Below are 24,841 nucleotides of genomic sequence, written 5' to 3' on the forward strand. Positions count from 1 at the left end.
CAAACACTCATGCACTACTAGTGGCTGTGCCACTACCTTAGCTGCATGATGACTGCAGCCAATAGTTCTGCAGTGCGAAGCATAAATTCTTGTGACAGGCATGCCCACACCCACAGACAGTTAGGTTTTCATCCTTGGCATACTGCTTTTTTTCTCGTGCTTTCTGAATAAAACTACTATTATGGAAATGATGCTTTTGGAGGTTTTGCATGACACTTTACAATCTTCGGACTGAAAGTTTTCATGCGTCTCTAGCAATTGTAAATTTAGTCAATAATCTTCGTACTCTATTATTTAAAGGGTAAAAAATAATCCCTAGTATGTCATGTGACCTCTAACAGTGCTGCTTCAGTTCTAATTGTGAAAAATATACCTCCCATTTTCATAAATTAAATTACAAGAGACGCTCTGGAGACATTTGTAAAAGTTACACAAAATAACCATAAAAAGGGGCCTTTCATGCTTATTATTTGCAGCAATATTTCAATAATCATCCCTTTCTAAGTAATATATCACGGTTAAATTATGCCACAAATTGTTATAAAGTTATTCGGCAAAGCAAATTATGATTTGATATTGCTATAGCAACAGTTTGTCATTCAAGGTTAGCGGTTATATTAAAATTATACATCTTCTAGTTGACAAAAACTGAGTGCTTCCAAACTTTAGTTGAATTTAATGACAATAAAACTTACTTATTTATATATCTGTCACAGAAAATCTCCAAACATAATTTTTAAATATTCACATGCAGTTTTACTTTTTTCATGTTTAGCTACTTTTCCTGTTCAGCAGACTGCAAAAACTCGGGACATATTTTTTATTCTTTCAGTTTCTGTGGCCTTAATATTTGCATTAAAATTTTTGTTCAAATTATTTCATACTTTTATATTTACAAGTGTAAGCACTTTGAAATTGCATTAGTGTACTTGTATGCAATTCAACCCATGGTGTAGTTTCAGTTTTCTTTGCTCTCCTGCCCTCGTCCTGTTAGCGCAATTTTAACTTCCCTTGACTTTAACTAGGGAGGTTGCCAGAACGTTTTACTAAATGCTTGTTTTTGTACTTTTTTTTTTAACAGAACAAACATTTGGGAATGTAACAAAGATTGTGTCATCAGTTTCGACGCAGGAAATGGCTTTCTTGGTGCCCAGTGATGCTAATGCCATGCATAGTTCAAGTGGCAGCAGTGACAATGACCTGAAAAAAAACTCCGGAGGACATCAAAACCAGTCAACTGTCAAAGGCCAATCAAGATTCAGTATTAGCCCTGATGGCCACATTCTATGGCGTACTGGGACAAGCCACGAAGACAAGAAAGGTGATAAGAGTTGCATAAGCTTTTCATTGCCTTTATTTTGTTAGGTATATCATATTTACTCACGTAATTTGCGCTTTTTTTTTTTTTCTTTAAATTAAGGCTTCAAAGAAGCACCCACCACGGTGGCTCAGTGGTTAAGGTGCTCGTCTACCGAGCCGGAGTACCCGGGTTTGAACCCCGACCGCGGCGGCCGCATTTTGATGGAGGTGGAACGCAAAAGGCGCCTGTGTGCTGTGCGATGTCAGTGCACGTTAAAGATCCCCAGGTGGTCAAAATTATTCTGCAGACCTCCACTACGGCACCTCTCTCCCTCTCTTCTTTCACTCCCACCTTCCTCCCTTTTCTTACGGTGCGGTTCAGATGTCCACTGAAATATGTGAGACAGATGCTGCGCCATTTCATTTCTTCAAAAACCAATTATTAGTATTATTATTATTCAAAGAAAAAATTTTCCGAACACATCTTTAAGAAAAAGCCCCCTCCCCCCAGCTCGCACCTGTTGGTGGCAAAAAAAAAACAAAACAAAAATTAACTCCAAATGTTAGGCATATCCCCTCCTGCCGCACCCCATATTATGAAGTTCCCTGCACGATGGCATGAAGGTGCGTTCGCAGCTCAAAGCAATCGTGAAGCTAGCAGAGGGAGGCAGAGGAGATAACAGGTGATAAAGCGGCGCCCTAGCTCGTGGCCCGGCTGGCTAGCGGCAAACCGAACAGCAAACAGTTCGATAGTTCCAGATTCAGGCACACGTGCAACTGTTCATCCGGGAAAGCGACCGCCAATGTGAGTGAGCCGGGTAAACGGCGCACAATTCGTGCCATCACCACTCGCACCTTCTGCAACCGCGCATGGCGACGCGGCTGTGCTGATCTTCCCAACCTGCTTTGAGTGCATTTGGGTACATGCTGATGGTCCGGCGCAGCAGAGAGCACAAAATATGCAAGCAAAAGCTTTTTTCAAAAATTCAGGTAACAAGTTGGAGTGCACAAATTACGCAAGTAAATATGGTATCCAGGGGTAGATAGTATACAGGCACTTGTTTACAAAAAACAGCAGCATGTGCTTATGGAGCAGAGTTCTGTATTCTGAGTAGAAAAGCAACTGTACCATCTGGCATGTTCTACTGAATACCTTGCTTTTCTCGTCGCTCACTGGTAGTTTTATTTTGCTGCTGTCATTGTTCAGGCATGTCTGTGGTCAGTTATTGCTTGTACAGTAGACTGCCTTTTGAGAAGAACTTGAAGTGACCTATGTAATGTGTTTATTAGAAGTGCTTGCATAAATTATATATGAGCATGCTAGGTGTGTCCAAATATCTGTTACATGAAAACAATCAACGAAATGGCCTTGCATTGTGGAGGCAATTTCAAAGAGCCATTTACTGCACACTGAAATGAACTGAAGAGTGTGGACATGAAAAAAGCTCATGTCATTTCACTTAAAAGGACATTATTCTAGGTTTTTTCAAGTTCTTTTTCGCCGTCTCTTCTTTTTCTCCAGCTTCTACTGCTATTTCTGTGCCTTCTTGTTTTTCTCACTTTCCCTGTGGTTCCAAGTGCATGGTTGTCATTCTTTCTTTATGTTGTTACTTCTGCAGTGTAGCTGTTACACCAGCTCCATGTGCTGGTGCTCCACTTGTCTCTCTGTCTACCACAGGCAATGTACACGCAGTACTGATATCTAGCCATAAAAGACCTCTGTGTCATTAGATGCGTGTTGCAACGCCGTGTCAGGTAAAAATTCAGCTTCCATCTAACTGTGTAAGCCCCAAGTTCATGAATAGCTTCACTCTGCGCCTACGTGCCTTTCTATCCGCTGGAGCCAATGCGTGGCACTATGCATGCACCCATGCCAGACCTTTGTGCCGTGCTGCAGGAAGGCACAAGAAGAAAATACAGAAAGAGTGCCTGCCTTCCCCACATCCACAGGAAAGCACCTCCGCAAGGAAGCTTCCCCGCAAGAAACTTATCCCCCTCATGAAAGCAATTCCCATAAGAAAGCTTCCCTCACTTTCACGCCTTTTATGATGGCATGAAGGTGTGTAAAAGCATTCGTTTACTTTTTTTTCTTTATTTGCCTGGAGAGCGCTATGCATACTTCCCATAGTTCGCGGTTGGTGGTGGTGAAAATGTTTCATTAACACATTTAGGAGCGAGGTACTGACGTGGCCAAGACCCCTATTCTGCCAGTCTGTTGGCTGATGTTACCGCCCTTGCTGAGTCGAGGAGCCAAACTTTATCCTCTAGCTGCGAGCTGGTCAGAGCCGCTTCTCACCCCTCAGTTATTGGTTGACAAATGTGCACTAATTTGGGATTGGCCTAACAGGCCCAGACCATATTGTCACGTAGTGGTGATTGCAGTCCGGCGAAGAGGAACACAGCGAGAATATCTTCGAAACGAAACTCTTTATTCGGGCTGACTTGCGCCCGCAAAGAACTGAATCACTCGGCGGCGGCGTAGCAACAAGCGTGCTCGGCGGTCGTCGGACAGAATGCCCGCCACAGTCGGCCGTGCTCTTTTTAAAGCTGATAGCGAACCTTTGAGATAAAGCGTCGAAGGTTCTAGAACTTTCTGGCACAAAGTAGAATGGGCTCCGCCTAGATGCGATCAATCGAGATAATTCTAGGCGCGTCTTGCGTCACAAACGAAGCGATAAAGCGTCGTGCCGGCAGCCTTGAATCATGAACAAATGAACACAACAAACAAATGCTACAAAGATTCGCGGCATTACTCCCCTCTCAAAGAAGCATCGACTCAATGCTTTAGAACATAATGCAGCTATCAACAATCAAAAACAGATTGTGCAAAAATAAACACCGAATGTGGAAACACGGCGTCCTTTAGCGTGCATTATAGGGCTTTAGGCGTACGACATGGACTACTTCTGGTCGTACGCGGCGTCGCTGGGATGCAGTCATTTGGTCAGGGACGACTTCATAGTCCAATTCACCTAGCCGACGAAGAACCTTGTACGGGCCGAAATAGCGTCGCAAAAGCTTTTCACTCAATCCTCCGCGGCGAATGGGCGTCCAAACCCAGACTCGGTCTCCTGGTTTGTATTCCGCGTTGCGTCTTCGTAGGTTGTAGCGTGTGGCGTCGGTTCGCTGCTGGTCTTTTATCCTTAATCGGGCAAGTCTTCGGGCTTCTTCTGCGCGTTGTAGGTAGGCGGCGATGTTGACGTTATCTTCCTCGGTAACGTTGTCAGCATGGCGTCCAGCGTGGTCGTGGCCTCTCTGCCATGGACGAGCCTAAAAGGCGTCATCTGGGTGGTCTCCTGCACTGCGGTGTTGTAGGCGAAGACTACGTAAGGCAAGATGACGTCCCAGGTCTTGTGTTCGGCATCGACATACATCGCGAGCATATCGGCGATGGTTTTGTTGAGGTGCTCGGTCAGTCCGTTGGTCTGCGGGTGGTATGCAGTTGTTCTCCGGTGGCTGGTTTGGCTGTAATGGGGGATGGCTTGCGTCAGTTCCGCCGTGAATGCTGTTCCTCTGTCAGTGATGAGCACATCAGGGGCGCCGTGTCGCAGAAGAATGTTCTCCACGAAAAATTTGGCGACTTCTGCTGCTGTTCTGTTAGGTAGGGCTTTTGCCTCGGCGTAGCGGGTCAGGTAGTCAGTCGCTATAATGATCCACTTATTTCCAGATGTTGATTTTGGGAAAGGGCCAAGCAAGTCCATGCCGATCTGCTGAAAGGGCCCTGAGGGGGGTTCAATGGGGTTCAGAAATCCTGCTGGTCGGGTTGGAGGGGTCTTTCGTCACTGACAATCTCGGCAGGTTTTCACATAATGTGTGACATCGGCAGACAGTCGGGGCCAGTAATACTTGTCTTGAATGCGGCGGAGGGTGCAAGAAAACCCGAGATGTCCAGCTGACGGCTCGTCGTGTGAGGCCTGAGCAGTCCGAGGAAGGTCCCCTAGCCCCCGTAGGGGAAACTAAACAAAGCAACCTGTGGAGGTCAGGTTGCTTGCTGAGGAAACGACGAAGATCCTCCAGCGACCACGCCGTATGAAGACGCCGCACCTACTACACCGACGACGCATACAACAACCTCGACCACGACGCAAACCACCTTCAAAACTACGTCGCCATCAAGAAAAGCTCCGACCACACGCCCCACCCACGATTCACATACCCGACGAAGCCGTAACCCGACGCCGAGGACGACGTGGAACTCCAGAGCCAGGACATCCGACTGAGAAGTGGTTATCGACGGCCGGAAAGTCACCGCTCTAGTCGACACAGGAGCCGATTATTCGGTGATGAGCGGAGCATTCGCTGCGCAGCTGAGAAAAGTAACGACCGCTTGGGACGGCCCACAAATTCGCACCGCAGGGGGCCACCTCATTACACCATCAGGATGATGCACAGCGCGAGTGACTCTCAAGGCACATGCCTATCCCGCGACCTTCGTAGTAATACGGCATTGTTCCCGCGAAATGATCTTGGGCATGGATTTCCTTAATGAGCATCAGGCGATCATCGACCTGCGATCCAAGATGATCACACTTTCCACAGACGAGGCCATCCCATCGATGAGAACTCCGGAACATCACGTTGCGCTTAGTGTCCTGGAGGAACAAGTCAGTGTCCCACCCCGCTCAAGCGTTATCATCACCGTAGGCGCCACGGAAGCGAATAACACTCAAGCCATTATCGAGGGGAACATGCAGTTGCTTCTCGACTGAGGAATCAGCATCGCAAGAGGCATCGCACATTTCCGCAAAGGACAAGCCAAAGTACTGCTGACTAACTTCAGCGAAGAATACCGGCACGTTAACAGAGGAACGACGATTGCATTCCTCGACGAAATATCCGACGTACGAGACTTCTTCATGCTCTCCGACCCATCCGTAGAAGATTCGCCTGACCAAGAGAACTCGCCCACTTTCGACATAAACCCAGCCCTGCCCCTGAACAGACAAGACCAGATTCGCAATTTCCTTCAAAGCTACAGCGAGTGCTTCTCGTCATCGCCGAAGGTCCAACAAACGCTACAAAGATTCGCGGCAATATTATATAGATTGGAGATCTTGCCGCTGATGCGGCATTCCTGACCAAAGGAGTTCGGGTGTGTGGCATGTAAGTTTGTCTTGGTTGAGAAAAACACAAAGCATGTCATATTAAGTGGATATTTTTTACATTGAGTCTATGGAGAACCAACCAAATGTTCTCACATTGTTCATCATATCATAGAATTCATCTTAGCCAAGTTCATCTTAATGGGAGAGTACTGTTTAGTCTGATACAACTCAGGAACATAGCAGCAAATGCCCTTCGAAGGATACTGTCCAACCATTGCTGTTGACTTATTGTCCTGTGTCACAGTCAATCACTTTGCCACCTAAAATGCTATGCTAGCAGGTACAAGGAGGTTGACCGCAACATTATGACACTAGGTCAGTTCAGTTGGTTGGGGGCCCTCCTTTAAAGGGCATTTGCCTCTGCATTCTTGATTTGTTTCCAACTATGTTGTCCTTCAGCAGTGGAGAGAACAAAACTCACTGTTCTGGAGTTTGGTTCAGAGAGAAACGAAGTTGTGTAATGCATGGATCAGAGACAACAGTTGTGAATTTGGCAGGAAAAGCGTAATTCATATTTGTATAAGCAATGGACTTGTGATACCTTGCCTCTTACCTTTGATCTGATGTCAAGCTGTTATTATTGTCATACTATGAGATGCTGCTTAAACATAGTGCCTTTAGTAGAAAACCAGAATTATTTTGACTGAACTATGTAATGTGTTCTTTTTGTCTTGCTTTTATAGACACTGTCAAAGGTTACCATTTGAAAGATGATTTTCGCTTACACCTTGCCCAAGAAATGGTTCTGAACTGCCTAAATGAAAAGGTTCAAGTGGCTTTTCCAACATCAGTTATTCAATATCTGTCAAAGCATGTGGGTAGTCCACCTCTTGCTGAAGATACCACGTCCCAGGCAAGTGCCAGTGTAGATGAGAATGTCACTCGCATTGCCTTGACACTCCGGGACTCCTCGTGCCAAGCTCATGAGAACGGGACTCACCACATTCTCGAGTCTCTGCTCAAGTCCTGCAATGCAAGTATCATCGAGTCTTATGACGGCACTATTGCTTATCGTCATGAGGCAAGTACATCTTACTAAGTGAAACCTGTGTGTGTGTCTATTTATGCTTGTAATTTATATATCCATCTTGCACAACTTATTGCAGGTGCTTATTTGGCTGCTACGAGAAAAACAGAAGCAAAAGTATCCCCTTGATTTAGGCAGTGATGAAAAGAGCAGCTTGGATGATGACTATCAGTCAGACAACCTCACTGAAGGTGGAAAAAGCAATGTGGCTAAAGAACTGATTGGTACACTAGGTGTGCAGTGCTTTCATCAAGAGCAAGCCAACCAATACAAAACAAGTGCTCAGTTTTTTGGACCTCCTCAGGTACGCTAGGTATAATTCTCTTTTTAAAAATGAATGTGGTATTTGTAAGGCACTATTGCTATCTATGTATTGCCTTTGTAGACTCTGCAAACAAGCTCCCTTTATAGTATCACCATGTACCAAGACCAAGAGTTCTCAAAGCCCTTGTCGCCTTCTACTGTGCCTATTGGTGTTACAGCAGACTCATTCGTGTACATTGCTACTGACATTCGGAACAGTGAGTTAGATGTTATAATAAATCATAACTTGTCTTCTTAGCATTCTACCTTCGGGCAGTGTTAGCAGCATGATAAACATGCATAGATACATGAACTTTGTTCAGATGGCTTGCATTACATCTTACATCTATAATGTAAACTTTCTATTAATGGCTTTATTATGGCTGAACATTGCCATCACTTCCAGTTCTATTTCAGCATTGGTGGACCACTGAATAGAGACTACCCATTTCAAGTGACAAATTATCATGTCCTACGAAAGGACGTGTACCTTGTGAACACACCGCGTGTTTCATATTTATCAATCCGGGTTGTGAAAAATTCTGTCCAAGCTACGGGCCTATTTGGGCTCAAACACTAATTTAACATCAAAATTTGCCTGGATGTTCCAGAATCAGTTGAAAACTGCAGTCGGCTGTGGCAGAACTGTCATTGAGGCAAGCGGAGCAGCCCAGATGTTTTTGTAAAAAAGAAGAATTTTTTACAACCTGGACTGATAAACATGGAACGCATAGTGTATCTTTGTAATGCTGTTTGTGTGGTTAATTGTGTCCAGTGTTTTGACAATAAATAAGATCATGACAGCTTGCCCTACACTTGTGGCACAATTTCATTCATGACTAAGAAATAATAAATGAATGAGTTCGTTCAAGAATATTTTATCATTGAATAGTTCAGGCTGTGCCTTGTAGCGTACCTTGTGCCATAAAGCGCAATTTTTTCTATTAGTTTCAGGTGTCTGTGCATCAGCAAAGGAGTGTTGGTTCAGCAAGAGCAGTGATCATGAAGTGGAAGGAGACAGAAGGTTTTTAATTTTGAAAAATGGGTAAGCTTCATTTGACATTTGTTTTAAATAGATAAATAAATTGACTTGACAAATCAATAAATTGACTTATTGCTGTTGACTAGCTGTCAGTAGTTGTTGCATGTGACTAGGGACAATGCTGCAGCTTAAGCTCACTAGAATTTCTTTGTGTGAACAACAAACGAGTGAATGATTATTGGAGCAACCGAATTGTCTAGTGCTATCTCTGCTTAAATGTGACAGCCATTTCCTGCCTTTTCGTAATATTGTAATCATTTGCCATTAGTGACAGAATAAATATAAAGCAACTTGTTTTGAGCTTTTGGTGCTATTGAAGACAACTGTTCCCCTTTTTTTCAGCAAATTGTTTTTTTGACAGGACAGAGCCAGTGGAATTAGAAGTTATTCCTTACTAATTATCATTTCATTGAAATTAAATTTAATGAACTGCCTTAGATCCTTTTCCAGCCCTTGCAGTTTCTCAGGTGTGCCTGTTCTTTTTTTCTGCAGACTGCATTACAGTACTTGTCTAATGTTTTCTTCCTTGCACTTTTTTAACAGCCATAAATTATTGAACATTTGTTATCGTGAACATTTTCTAAGCTTGGGTAGCAGGACTAACCTATAAAAACAATGTGGGAGCTAAGAGCAGTCGCTTTTTCTTTGTTAAATTGCTTACTTTAAAAACATAATTATATTTATGAATGCTAAAGAGTGGTGTGTTATTTGCAGCACATACTGTATTGCTACAGTGAAAGCCTGTTGAAGAAATAATAGACAAACTTTTGCACTGCTACAAACAGAAAGGGCAGTGGTAGAGCGATTTTAAAAATTTTTAGAGCTTCACTAAAAAATAACAGATGAATGGACGGTGTCTTCATTGGATGTCTGTTAGGTTCAACAGGCCTAACATAAGGAGATAGTGGTCACAGTTATCAGAATGTTTATCGAGAATTGTTCATTATTTTCTGATTATTGATCTCATCTGCCATGTTCCAAAAGCATCCTTGAACATTAGAGACTATTCCTGGTAACAGAACTAGCCAGCATGTAAGAGGTCTTGAAATATTCATTGACAAATCTCTGCTTACTCCCGCCTGATTCCAAAGTGGGTACTGCTGTAAACCCTGCTCATAATAATGCATCAGGGATTGAAAAGTTCGTGATGACAGGCGTTTACAATTGCATACCTGCACTGCGCTGCAGTCAGCCATGAGTGCAGCAGGGAGGCATTCAAGCTGCACTGTCACTACTACCATGGGAAGCACAGGCTTATGATGTGTAATTGCCGTGTGAACATTGCCACTGTGTTGGCCTGGTGCTGATGCTGTCTTGCTAAGAAAGATGGCTTACAATATTGTAGTAATTTTGGTGATGCAATCTTTCCATTGCTATTCACTGCATGTTTACAAACGGTATTCAGAGGATTGGATTGGGAAGAGCTGGGGATAAGAGTTACTGGAGAACACCTAAGTAACTTCCAATTTGCTGATGACATTGCCCTTCTAAATAACTCGGGGAAGGACAATGAAACAGCGGAGAACAGACATAAATGAAGAAGTAGTAGTGAGCAACACAGCCACTGTGCTGTTTCATCGGCCATGAGCTACCAACAAGCTCAGGCACCCATCTTAGCTAGTGCACACTGTTTCATTTCATCACAGCACGCACCAACAAGCCCAACATCCACATCAGGGAAGTGATGGCAGCACATGATTGAAGACCTTAACACTCAAGGCAGATTGGTGGGACCTATGAGGAGAACTTAAGTAATGTTCAGTAGTCTGGTAAGGGAACAACAGTTTAATATGGGCAGCCAGGTATTAGGAGTAGTGAGGGACTACATCTATCTGGAGCTAGTACTGCAGATGCAGACCATGAGAGTCAAGATTGGGGTTGAGTGTGCTTTTTGAGTATTGTCAAGTCATGAATAGCAGTGTACCAGTATCCTTGAAGGGGTAAATATAAAATGGTTGTTGTACCTTGCTTGTACTTACGTATGAAGGCAACTTGGAGGGTAACGAAAAGGCTGGAAATTGACAACGCAACAAGCCATGCAAAAGAAAATGATAGCAGTAACCGTTAAAGACTGGATGAGCAGAGTGGGCTAGAGAGCAAATGTGAATTGGGGGTATCCAAGCTGAAATCAAGAGAATCAAATCGGCATGGGCAGGGCATGTAATGTGAAGAAACAATGATGGATTATCCCTTACGACTGCTAAGTAAATTCTAAATAATGTAAATGAAGTAGAGAATTAGACGGGCAGATAAGATTAGGATGTTTGTGGAAATAGGGTGGCTGAAGCTGATACAGGACAGAGCTGATTGGAGATTAATGGGAGAGACATTTCTTCTGCAGTGGATGTAGCTGAACTGATGGTGATGGTGACGATGACTCAGATTGCATAGTGAGTCAATTTTTGAAGTTTGAGACCTACTTCCACTGCAAAAGGCTTCAGAGGTTGACTGCGAAGCCATCATGAAGCTTCTATAACCAGTATGAATCATAAACATCAGATCTGTTTTTACACCTCAAATTTTATCAGCAAAACCAGGCTCCCACGCAGTCCTAAACACTGCATTGTAGTGCTGTATGGAATAGCCTCAGGCATAGCATACAGCTCACAGCTTTGAGCCTTGTCAAAGACAAAATGCCAGCCAGTGCCACGAGCTCTGCTTCATAAACACAGGCTGCTCACAGTTTACAATGCCTGCATACTAGTGACGTAAAGTTCTGTCAACTGTGATGGACTAAAGGAGCTATCGTGCTACTGAGTGCATCCAATGCAGGAACTGCCAGCATTTTTTGTGGAACCAGGCATCACATTCAGACACACCTACACACTGGCATGGCAAGAGTCGGTCATGAACCAGTAGTACCATCTTCAAACCTTGAAGACTGGAGACAGTGTAGAGTGCAAAAACAGCGAAGCAAAATAAGCCATCAAAGACAAGTTCTTGCTTTTGCTGTGTGAACATTCATTCTGTTGAATATTCATGCTGTTTGAATATTTTTTAAATCCGAGTCTCGTTAATTCGGAAATCGATATTAATTGAACAGCTGGCTCGGTTCCGGTCAGAACCCATGTACGTCTATGCATTGGACGCTCACTGATTTCGACGCTGCGGATCTCGCACCGGTTAATTTTAACAGGCTCCTGAAGGAACGCCACATCCAGGTATGAGCAGCGTAGCAAGAGATCGTCGAAATAACCCTAGCCAAAACCAGAGTTCTATGCTGCAGAGTTGCTCGCGCAATGACGTAAGCGCAACTGCAGGCATGATGACAAATGGGCGGCTCTGTATCTCAGAGCACTCCAACCGCTTAGTTACGGTTTCGCTTTACTGAGCTGCATACCAGCCCGCAGCTACCGCAGTGACAGTGGCTCGACCAGCCAGTATCAACCAGCCAACCTAACCCACCTTCATCTCACCTGAGCACCATTTCAGGCACTGATTGGCTCGTCACTGGTGTCCCCCCCCCCCCCCCCCCCCTCCCCCTTGTCTTTTTTTCTCATTGCTTCGGCTGTTTCCTTCGCTTACGTGCGCATGGTTTCCATTGTGCCAAAACTGCGCACTCATCACATGCCGTTCGCTGTTTGTGCAGTGAAGTCTCCTCACACACGACAATGCTGCCTAATTATGATGGGTGTGACGCAGTAGTGGTGAAGTTCCACCGCATGCCACCGTGAAGGATGCAGGAAGCTCTTACGATTTTGGAGCACTTCTGCTTTGATACTTCCGACAGCATGCACGCAATAAGGCACTGATTGAACATGAAAAACAGTAGCCCCCACGCTATTCTCATTTTAAAATCAGGCCAGTCTTTCACCAAATAAATTTACCGTGATGCAGGTAGCTCTTTACACTTTTTTCAAGGTCATTCAATAATTCAAACTTTTTTTCTGGTCGCTTAAAGTCCAGATTAGTGAGCTTTTGCAGTAGTTCCAAGCACAAAGTGTCATCAGGCAAGCACTGCTGATGGAAAGATCACAGGAAGCATGTTGGAAATGTAGCAGCAGCTCCAAGCAGGCAGCTTTAAATAAGGTCAGACACATCAGGCATCATTCAGCATCTAGAGATTTGTCTATAGTACAAAGCAGAGTTTCATGTTAAACTTCACATTTTACAGTTGATCTGCATATGCTTATGTGGATAACAGGCATCTCAAATTCAAGGCAGATTTGGGAGTATTGCACTGCATTTTTTCCTCTGAGTCATTTCAACGCCTGTGGCCAGGGGGCTTAGGTATACCCTAAAGAAAACAAACTCATTCGCAGCTGTGGATGAGAGTGGTTTTTCCAGGAAAAAGCAAGTGGGCATGTTCAGTTCAAACATAAAGACTGACTGCCTGTCCTGATCTATACAAGACTCAAAAGACAGGCATAAGTCTCCTTGGCTGTGATTGGCGTAACGTCACACTTGACATGCGTGGTGAGATCAGTATATTTCACTCTGCATTTTCACAGGTGGTTGCAGATATTGCTGTCTTATGGATAGGGGGTTGGAATTTTCTGTTTTTATCTTCTGAATATTCGCCTGACTTTTTTCAGTGTTTATTTCTGAACGCAGTTTTCTCTCGCTCTCTTTTTTTTTTTCGCCGAATATTATTTTGTACAGATGAATTATAGTTTTTTTTTTCTTTAGTTATACTGTGCAGTTAAAAGTAACTTCGAGTATATTTTGCCCATTTTTATCAGCACCAGCGGTATACTTACCAGTAATTAATGCACATGTGGTCGAACATACATCTGTGCTTGTTGAAGTTATGATATCACCATATCGCAAGTAAGGCAGCAGAGAAATGCCTGAAAACTCACAGCTGCACTATCTAATCTGTAGGTAACACCATCTCACCACGCCCCTGGCTTCCATGCAGTAAAACAGCAGGTTCTCTTCTTCGCTGTCCCGATTCAGCCAGACCACAACTGAAACTGCTGAATACAAAATACAAAAACATATACATGTTCAGTTGCGGTACAACTTCTTGATTGGGACACAGCCTGTCGACACAGCACCTGTGTCCGTTCTCCCCGGTTGTCTCCCTGCTTCCACTGCGTCTCCTCAAAATCTCTTCCTCTCGGGGTCCTTTTGGTACAGCGGTTTTTTAAATCGTTGCTGCTTCCGCAGCTGGCAACTTGCACCCGTCAAGTTCTTGGAAAGATGCAGCCATTATGCAGACCTCCCTCACCTTGCAAACAGGCTGGTCCTGTTCAGGATGGATGTGGGAGGATCAGGTGTCCCTTTTGAGGGCAGTGTGCTTTCCTGCAGCCAGTGCCTCTCCTCTGCCAGCTTGCTGACCTAGTCGCCAGTTTGAACAGTTTTGCGGAACGTAGTAGCCACCACGCATGGTCTACATGCACACATGGTACTCCTACTTCGCAGCCCCACGCACAACATATACCTTTTTATTTTCCCCTCTTACTGAGTGTAACTCTTTATTAATAACAAGCCAGCTGTGGTCCGCATGTCAAGAATACTGACCTTTTTTGGTTAAAACTGAATTTTGAAAATTTATTTTGGTATACTTTTATCAGTTTCTATCGGTTTAAACTGGTAAGTCTAACCACTACTTATGGTATACAAGGGGCTTTATACAGAAATAACAGGCAGACTTCTTTGGAGTATGGCATTATTTTCTTTCTGCAGAAATGTGCTTTGCTCTTGCCTCTACTCACGATGTTTTCAACTTTGTATTGGCCCCTTAACTACCAAATTATGAAATAATCATAAAAAAAAACATTTGCAACATTGTGCTATCTAATGCACCCAATTGAAAAACCAAATGCAATAAATTTGTTAGCACTGCTGTAATTTGAGCAATCAGTGTTTCGCTAATTCACTACTCTGGATATGCAGTTCATTTTGCACTAGTGCAAGCTGTAAAGCAGACCAAGTTGAAGTGCTGCATTCTTTATAGAAACAGTGCATGCAAACAGTTGTTGCTCTGACTGAGAGCAAAATCAGCCTGCATGTTGACTTGAGATTTTTTTTTTTTTAAAGCGGATTTTTGTGTATTCTGTTTTTTTTTTTTTGTTTTTTTTTCAGCTGCCCAGCCCATGCAAGTGTCAGGCTAGAGCATCCTGTGAGCCACTGGCGCAGGCACCCTGCCCAGCTGCCCTGTGGGACACATTTCTCAGTGAGGCTTGACAGAGCACTTGCTGGAGAAGTTGTCTACCTGAAATGCCACCTTGATGTGTGTTCAAGTTCACTGCAGAAGCTGTTGCAGGCAGGAATAAGACAGGTAACACAGCCGGTATTGTTGCAGCCTCGAGTTTCTTTCTTTGCTCTCAAGTGCTAGATTAGTATTTATACTACTGGTTACTGAAAAGGCAGGAAGTAATGCAGCTTGTATAATCCTTACGTTCCCTATTTATATGTATCCTACAGCGCTTCTGTATGTGTTTGACTTGAAGGAGTCATATTTTATCACTAGCACACCAGCCCATTTGAATTAAGTCTCCCTAAACCAAATTTTCTTAGATTTTGTTATTTATTCTGAATTTTGAAGTGCTGTAAAAGCAATCTCCAAACAAGCAACCTCTCAAGAATTTTTTGAAAAGATGAAGTGGGAGCAATGGGAAAGATGCTTAAAGCAATAAAACATTGCTTTCTTTACTTGATGACTAACTTTAATTACCCTGCCACTACAGCTTGTGAAGGCTGGAGGCCTTTGAGAAGTGGGACAGGAGGTAGCAAACCCTTGGTGGAGACCAGCATAATAATAGTGGTCTTAACTCATTTATTTATTGATTCACTTTTCTCATAATTTCATGGCACACATGCACTGTAAAATCACCGAGGATAGTCTAGTGCACATTGGAAGGGAATATAGATAAAAATTAGGTCTGGGTTAACTTATGGTGCACAGCCAAAAAAGCTTATGAGAATGAGAAATGGCATTGTCATTCTGGAAACACAGCCGTAAAGTAAGGTTTCTTTGTTTCATGTCATTAATGCCTTTGAACTAGTGGTTGCTGTCACCATCGAACATGTCATCGATGCTGTAGTCATGTAATTAGACAGTTTTCAGATTTGTCAAAAACAGTTGATTTTCCATATTACTTGATTGATTGGGCTAAAACCCCTGCGGTAACAGTTCTGCATATGCCTTTGCCATGAAGTGTTGTGCATCTTCCTGTAAAGGGTTTGAAATTTTATATTCCACTTGTCAGTAATTGCCTCTGCTTCTGCAGTCACCAGGGGCATGCCAGTTCACAGGGCTAAGCTTTCCTTGGTGTCTTTGCAAAAACATAAAATTATGCTAAAAAAGGGGTCAATGCCCATTTGCAATAGTTGATACAGAAATGGTAATAGCGCTGCAATAAGACGTACACAAGAAAGACTGACACAGGACATGCGCTGTCCTGTGTCAGTCTTTCTTGTGTACGTCTCATTGCAGCGCTATTACCATTTCTGTCTCAAATAATGCAACATCTAGCCCAAATTGACGTTCTTCTAAACCCATTTGCAAGTGGGCCTGCTCTTGAGATTTAATGGTAGTAAAAGAGAACAGTGATTACAGTCAAACCCGAATATAACGAACTCAGATAGAGCGAATTATTTCTTATAACGAACACTCGAAGTTGTGATATCGTTATCCATATGAAATGTATTTTTTATAACGAATTACACATTGGATACAGCGAACTCTCAGCGCGCGCGATCGCTCACCAAACGCCCGCCAACGCGCCTTTGTGCCCGCATCCAGTATCTCTAGGCAGCCATTTCCGGGCCGCACTCGGTGCCGCAATCGGTGCCGCTATCGTGTGCAATCGGTCGTCAAAGGACCGCCAACGCGGTACTACGCCGGTTCCATGTCGCGACGCCCCGCTGCCTGCCCCCGCGCCGCGCTTTCGTGAAATGCAGGACAAACGGGCCGGGAGGCTCTTTCTGCAGTAGCTTAGGGCTCCCTCCACTGCGCATGCGCGGCCCCGCGACGCTTTCCCGCGTCTTCTCAGCTTTCTTTGCTCGCGTTTGCAAGTCGTGCTGCTCGCTTCCGGACGTCCCTACTTTGCTGCCGACACATTCCGCCGCTACATCCTGCAAGATTACGACGAAGCAGCGGCGTGCCGTGCCGCTTTCCTACAAACTTGAGATGATTAAAGGCTGACGTTGCCGCGCACTTCAAGATTCCGAGGAGCACGTTAAGCACCATCTTGAAAAACAATTCGGCCATCAGAGAAAATGCGCAGGAGCACCCAAACGCTGACGGCTGTCGTCTTCGCAAGCCGGCTTACGAACTCGTGTATAACGAATTTGGTACTGAGGTTTGTTAAAGGTTCGTTAAAAGCGGGTTCGGTTATAACGAAATACTTCATATAACGAACTATTCGCGTTGAATCATGCTATTCGTTATAAACGGGTTTGACTGTAATATTGCAGCAGTATATGATGCATAGTAGTGTAAGCATAGTTAAATCAAATATTAGTCAACAAAAGTCTATAAATGTACCACTTTTACTGAACACTTGTAAGAGTAATCAAAGCATTATAGTACAGTATATAGCAACATCATCAAAAGCAGCTCAAACAAAGTACTGTTTATAATTTATAAAGTGCCCAAAAACGTTAAAATAATAACAGTGTTATCGAGAGGTCTATTCAAACCCATCATGGAACAAGAGAATGTTGAAGAGTGTGTCTAGCTAAACAATTGTTAAAAAATTGACAGGACGATCATGCAGCCTGATGCAAGAAAGCTACGACAGCAGTTGAATTTATCCTCCATGAATACTTTCATGATTTTACGCTAATAAATGCTTTTTGCTTTAAGCCTATAAGCTTCACACACGCGACAATTTTTCTGGAGAGTGAAGGCGGGCAGAGATGGGTGGGTGAGTTGTGGGTGTTGCTTCTTGAGGGTGGAGATGGGGTTAGGAGGTGGGTCAAGAGTGGCGGTAGGTGGATGGACAATCCCCTATCTAGGAGGGTAGGGTGGGGAGGTGGCTGGTGGGTGGTGCTTCTGAAAGACAGCTAGCTTTTTCACTGTGTCTTTGAATTCAGTTTTGTCATTGCTTTTTTGTTCCACTGTTGCGTGAGCTTCTGGTGGGTTGATGGTAGGTGGTGCTTCTGGAGAGTATAGTTTGGTCGGTAGGTGGTGAATAGCGCTTCTGGAGGGTGAAGGTGGGTGGGGATGGATTAGGTAAAGCTTTTCAATGAATTAAATGTAGCACCAACCTTTGAAGAATGCAGCCTGTCTCCTTCCCTGCACATTCCCTAAGTGTTTGATCCTCCCATTGGCCGATGGCGTCACGTTTTCCACGCTTTTTTCTTGCTTGTTTTGTTGCTTCCTCCTTCCCCAACCACACTGCTGAACAGCACGAATGGTGTGTGCAAGCACCGATGTGATACGTTGCAATATGTTGCACGACGACTCCTGGAGAGTGTCTGCTATTCAACACTGTGTAGGGGGAGCCACGCTCAAAAGAGGAGAAAGTGAGCGGCAGCGCAGGAGGAGGAGAGAAAAAATGGCATTACCTTTAGATTATTACGTAGTAGCATAGAAGCTTGAACGGAGTGAAAAGCCGGCAGTCAGACACTGTCCAGAAAAATCCCGATTGGCTGGCGGGCACTGACATCACCAGTGCGCAGAAATCCCATTGGCTGGAGGGACGTGACGTCACCAGACCGGAGAAAGCCCATTGGCTAAAGGGAGGTGATGTCACCAGACCAGGTTCGTCTGTGTGGAGCCTCCACCTGCCTTCCTGCACACCACCGTGGCTGGTGGTGTACAGGGAGAACTTGGGAGCACTGCTCAGGAAGAGCAAGCAACCTGAGTCTCACAAGACTCACCTGTCATTTCCTGCAAAGGCATCAAAAGTTTCGAATGCTATCACATTAATGAAATTAGGTGTCCCTGTGTATACTTTTAAGGGGTCTCAAGGTAAATCAAGGGTGGCGGTGAGTAGGTGGGCAGCTTCCTGTCTAGGGGGGTGTGGTGGGGAGGTGGATCAAGGGTGATATCTCTGGGGAGGCGGGAGCGTCACTCTCCGAGGTTTCACATAGACAACGCCAGTATTTTCACCAATTGCCACTGGCACTGCTATCGCAACTATTTATTATGTTGGCAGTGCAGCACAAATTATGGTTGGGCAAGTGGCAGTATGGACAGTTGATGAGTGCGAATTGTTTTGTGCACTAAGGAAAAAGTGTGTTATGCCTGCATGAAAGTGCTTGGCGCCTGTAAGCATGCATAACTTGAGGTCATTTCCACTCTAATGTCAGTTATGCAACAGCAGAGAGTGAAATATGACGTACAGTTTTGAACAGCCTCAAGGGTGTGGATTACGTTCGTCTTGTGTGATGAGACATTGGAAGCATGTTATAGTTTGAGGAAAAACAAATGTTAGATACCGTAAGTGCACTTTGAAGTAGTGGTAGATGCATTTTGAACATTGTGCTTTAAGTAAGCCAAGGGCATGACGTTTTGTTGGTTCTTTTTTATTCTGTGTTAATGACAAAAGATTGGGGAAGTGCCACTCTTAACCATAGTAGCAGACATAAAACATTCACAACCAGTTAAAAAGGGCATTTAACACCCTCAGTCTAAGGGTTATGGGGTGCATACCCATGCATATATGTACCTGCAAAAGTAAAAGGAAGAAGGGCTGCTGACATAGCTCACTTCTATGTATATGACATGCAGATGCCTTGAGATTGGCCCCCCTGGTGGTGTGTTGTCTTTTCTGCTGCTTTTTTCCACTTTGTTTACAATCTAAACAAACAAATGAGAATCACTTCCTTGGTGCAGTTAAAAAAAAACAGTAGGTTTGCCCAATATTCTTTTCGGTTCTAATAATTGTTCGGTTTTTGGTTTTCATTCTTAACAAACCCTTCATTTTTCCCTGTAATCAAAGAAAATGTAGAACTGACTGAGGTTGAATTTTTCAGGCACATCACCCAGTTCTGTGCTGTGCAACAAAAACAAATGTGTATTCCAGGATCGTCTGCTGCTTGCCTTGACAGTTAAGGCTAGCGTATAGAGAAACCAACAAAATGTTTCAAAGCAAATGTTAATATCATGAAATTTTTGTTTGCTTAGCAGCTTAAAAGAGTATGTTTACGTATAGAAAAAAGAATTGATCGAACTCATTAGGGGCTTGTGATATGTCAGCCATGCTATGGTTTGTTTTCTGGCATCTACTTTAGATCTCATAGTGTAAATGGCAGAATTTGTATTCATGCTAAGGTCTTGCTGTCAGACTGTGTTCCTTTCTTGTGCTGGCAAATGCAGTGCAGCACCAAAAACTGGCATGCTTGTCCTTCATTGAGCAGCATGCTCTGAAATATAACTTTCATTTTATTCAAAATGAACTTGGGGCAGTAAAAAGTGTGTTCTGCAATAGAGTGCTAGCTTTTGCAAAAAAAAAAAAAGAACTCCTTTGATGGTAGTCTATGATACTGGTATGACAAGGATTGTAAGCATTGGTCAATGCAGCTCATCTCGTTAGTAGGTGGGTGTCTAGTTCAGTGTAGCATTGATTTTTTTAAAAAATGGAAAGTATGTGGACATAGCTGGCTCATTTGAAAATGTAATAAAGTAATTTCTGCTTAGTTTTGAAAGCCATACTTTCAAGTTAATGTGTGTCCATGAGCCTCTGAGCTTCAGTCATCTCGCTCGTAGTCAGCCTTATTCACAAGCTTTGCGCCCTCTGGGGAGTGGCGAAAATTCGTCTGTTACTGGTTGAAAGCAAACGCACGTGGGAGGCGCGATCTGTTTCCACAAGGAGCCAGCTTCGCCTATGAAGCAGCAGGTGTGTGCTTGACAGCTGCCGCCATCTGTCACATGCACCTGTCACTCACATGAATTGCACATGCGCAGTAGGAGCAGGTGATTTCATGTTCAACCAATGAAGCTAGAGGAGAAAAGGCATGCATATGCAGAACAGCCTTGTGAAAAAGGTGGATTGTGTCAGTGACTAATTGGGCTCTGGTGTGTAACAAGGCATTAGTATTTAGGGAGCGCTATATGTTGCACATTTGCTTGCCTGATTATCTGCAGTGTCAAGACCCTTCCTACCAATGTGAGCACCACGAGGGTTCCCAGGCATCAAAGTCACTTGAGAGCAGACTTGCTGCAGTGGCAGTTCTGGGACCTGTAGTGCTCCTTAGGGATGCAATGTCTGGACATGCTGTGGATGGCTTGCTGAATCGTATGTGGCTCTTCTATTGTTTCAACTGTAGTAATGTCTGTGAGCTCAGTGATGTGTGCATAGCATGATGAAAGATAGCAAAGGTTGAAAAAGAGGAGGCTGTGAACACTATAGTCATTCTCATACCCTTAATATTTCCTTGTTGACTTCTTACCTTTTCTGGCATTTGTTTAGCATCAGTAAACTACCTTGGCCACTTTTTAGTACTACTGCAGTCATTTTGGATTGGCCGACTTGTTTATTCACATTTTTCATTAGTTGTTGCTGCACACATTTTTGAGTAATGCTGCATGTATTTCTGCCAAGTTATGTAAATGGAATTTACTACCTTTTGTATGTTCTCTCTCATTTATTAGCAGCTTAGTATGTTTCAGGCAACACACATTTTGCTTCCCAGGCAAATGGAGTGTCCCATGTTTTAGAGCATAGTGCTGACAAATAATCCACTGAAGCAATGCATTGAAAGGTCAGATTTCAAGATATAGGATACAGCCTCCCTTATAAGATGACGAGCATAATATTATCTTAAAAGTTGCTAATAAGTTCAGTGTATGTCTGTTGCCCTAGGCCATTAGGCATTTCAGTTACCTACAAGCGTGGTATGTTTTTCAGGTTGTGCACCTTCTGGACCATCTTTTTTTTTTTGGATATCTTAGTTACAAAATTAAGGTGATTAAAAAATTTATTTGGGATGCTTATATTTACTGAGAAACTGGCTTTTTTATGAACAGTTCACAATTGAAATTTTCTTCAATACTCTAGCCTACAAAGAGAAAAGGGCATGAGTAATTTTTGTTGGATTCGTGGCCCAAGTCTGTGGATCAGACAAGTTTTAATGGTGTGGAAGAGGAATACATAGTCCCCACCTGTCATTATGAGCCAGATGATTTAAATGTATCAGGTTGGCTTCTCTGCACTGTACTTAATGCATGTACAAACAAAAATTGGAAACAAATGTGACAAAAGAAATGTCTGCATTGAGCTGCATTCTAGCATTGGTCATATCTTCGTGTGAATAAATCTAAGCTGCCATATCTCTTGCGACTTTTGTTTGCCTTTACAAAGTATGTGTCATTGTGCAACATCTAAGCTGTGCAGTTTCCCTGCACTTCGATAGAAAATGGAACATTGTGAATGTTGTTTTGAGCTCGTGTGAATTATTTTATTCCCCCCCCCCCCCCAAAAAAAAATATATATGTTTACATATATGACTTATGTATATGAATTCAGAATTTCGCCAGATCCATTCTGGGCCATTATACCATGCATTTCAGCAAACACTTTCAAAAATTCCTAAAAATAGAGTGATTTTTTTTTTAAAGAAAGAACATTTTTTTCAGAAACAAACTCTCAGCTGTAATGGACATTGCAAATTCTGAAAACCATGCTAATCATCATGCTAATTAACTAAAATTTAATTGTTAACAATTAATTAGCAGTCTGGTGGTCAAGGCCAATGGTGAGTTCATAGCCATAAACAAGACAGTGCTATTTCAGTTCTTGAAATGAAGAAAAAAGCGTTCCCTAAAGCCCTGCAGTGAGAGAAAATCAGCGAGAGAAAAAGCCACACCACCTCAAGAGTGTGGTAGTGCGGCTTGCTTGTTCTACTGGTGGTTGCAATATATATGTTGGTATATTCCCCTGCAGTTGTTTTTCAAAGTTGTCATCGGCATTTCTTCTGCGTTTCCTTGTAAACACATCAGTAGCGACAGTGAAGAGTATCGTGATATATGCGTGAGAGGGAAGTGTGTTGCTAACATCTGGAGATCTTGCAACACCACTTCTAAGTTACAAAGCCCAAGCTCACCAAACAAGACATTCGATTGTGCCGTAGTGGTGAAATAAGAAATGCTGTGCGCAGAACACGGGGCTGGTCAGATGCAGGGCTTGCATGTGCAGACATCCTCGTGTGCGTGCCTTCCCCACAGCTCTACTGCTGTCTACTCTAGCATGAGGGAATTTCCTGCTGTACTCATGCTTGCCATCGAATTCATGTTCTCAAAGTTGTACCTCTGCTTAAAACCTGTTAAAAAAAAGAAATGTAATGAAAAAATTATTCGATTACCAAGATTGTTGCACCTTACAAAGATTGGAACGTGAACATTTCGGCAGAAATATGAGAATTTGGTCGGAGTATCACAGTTTTCTTTCTAGCCTTACAAAAAGTAATCAGTGCATTACACAGTTTGAAGGAAATGTAATTTATTACAAGTAAATCAGTTACTTGTAAGGTGTTACGTACAAGTCTGATTGCAACACATCACCAGTGGGCATTGCATTTGCACTGAATTTTCTGCGCACCGCATGCTCTTTGTTTTGGCTGTGCACGGAAAAAGCATCATATTTTTTTCATGTGCAGTGCTTTAGAAGACAATTTTTTTGTTTTGTTTTGTTTCAAAACCTGATGTGGTATTGTTTTGGTGCCTACGACTTGCCATTGGTCCTAGCCACCAGGCTATGTTCCTGAAAACACTTTCTTTCTAATTTAGCCACCTTATATTTTGAAATTTTTTTAACGGGTAAAGGGACACTTAAGACAACTTCATTAAAATATTGTTCTCAGTAAAAACTGATTCCCTGACTTTCTGGCTATGTTGACATTTGTCCAGCAGCAAAAGAGACATTTATCAATGAGAAAATTGGATTTAAACATCTTCCCGCCAGTTAATTCAAATTATTGATGTTGTTGTTACCAAAAAGGATGTGTTGGCACCATTTTGATGTAAATAGTGGTGTAGCATAGCCTGTGGTATCAACACTCAAAAACTGATGCCGATGCGCAGCTTTTATTTGGGAAGTTGGCCGGTGATGGCAACAGCTGCATTTCATTTTCTTTTTGTCTTTTCTAGCTTATAAAAGCTCTGTTTTTGATGAGGATAGGCATTTTGTGATTAAAACACGGTACCCTGTCCGTACAGGCCAACTTCAGTTCGTCCTCAGTATTCCTTTAAACACCTGGCATATACTCAGATATTCGAATACTATTTATATTCTATTCTATTCTATTCTATTTATTTATTCTGAGCTCATCAGCTATCACAGGACCCATGAAATGAATGAAATCGCTGTGATTACCATAATTTCTGCTTGGGTTATAGTGCTATAAATGAGCTGAAGAAATTCTTGTCAGATAATTACTAGGCGTTGTAAAAGTAGTGTCACATGGTTGTGACGGCAAGCACAATCGCAGGCTACAGACAGTCAGGCCAATACAGAACTCAAACTAGCAACCAGCGTACTCAGTGTAAGTCAAACTTGAACTGCTCGTCCCTTTCAGCTGCACTCTATTTAATTCTGGCTGTGAACTTTCGAGATTAAGCTGCTAAAACACCAGCAGCAATCTTGAACATCATAGAAGCCAATATGTGTGGTCATGATGATTCCAGAGAAACATGGTTGTGGCTCGCATGAGTAACAAATAAGGTGAGGTGGCAGCAGTTTATGAATCAAAGAGCATGATAAAACAAACAAAACAGAATTTTGTGGAACTAGAAACTTTTGACTTGCAGGGTAGCTCTAAAAAGTGCTGATGTGAACAGAAAAAAAACTCCACTCCACGTTGACAATTTATCCAGCAGCCTACGTATTTTTAGTGAATAAAGTAACCGAATCAATGAAACCATGAACTGGTTTTGGTGTTTGCATTATTCTCAAACCAATGAACCAGGTGTTATCTGCGCATCTGTGTATGTCATGACTCAGTATATATTGTGTATGGTATGTGTGACATGTACCAGCAGTATCAAATAAGAAGTGCAAAACAGCGAGGTGACAAGACCTAAGTTGAGGGAGACTGAATACGAGAGCAGTTAATTTCCACTTTGACAATGCGATGACTAATTTTGAAAGTGTTAATGGAACTCGCTTGTATTTCCGCTTCCGCAACTAATATGTTATAATTTCTTGTTTACATACCAGTTGTTCTGCT

The 24,841-nt window shown here is 43.0% G+C and overlaps 1 protein-coding gene across 4 annotated transcripts in view; it reads left to right on the forward strand.

Moving 5' to 3' along the window:
* Positions 1-24,841, forward strand: part of LOC149352852 (transforming growth factor beta receptor type 3-like) — a 76,274-nt gene that overhangs the window by 45,828 nt on the left and 5,605 nt on the right. For 3 of the 4 annotated variants that reach the window (XM_089582057.1, XM_089582058.1, XM_089582060.1), the window contains 7 exons: positions 1,082-1,321; positions 7,088-7,425; positions 7,511-7,735; positions 7,817-7,952; positions 8,683-8,779; positions 14,807-15,002; positions 20,763-20,913. In XM_089582057.1, coding sequence (XP_089438183.1) covers positions 1,082-1,321; positions 7,088-7,425; positions 7,511-7,735; positions 7,817-7,952; positions 8,683-8,779; positions 14,807-15,002; positions 20,763-20,913 — 1,383 coding nt within the window. The remainder of the gene's footprint in view (positions 1-1,081; positions 1,322-7,087; positions 7,426-7,510; positions 7,736-7,816; positions 7,953-8,682; positions 8,780-14,806; positions 15,003-20,762; positions 20,914-24,841) is intronic. The other variant, XM_089582059.1, reaches the window with a different exon arrangement.

Source organism: Amblyomma mixtum, chromosome 3 (assembly GCF_055824585.1).
Source record: "Amblyomma mixtum isolate Tamu chromosome 3, ASM5582458v1, whole genome shotgun sequence".
NCBI classification, from domain to species: Eukaryota; Metazoa; Arthropoda; class Arachnida; order Ixodida; family Ixodidae; genus Amblyomma; species Amblyomma mixtum.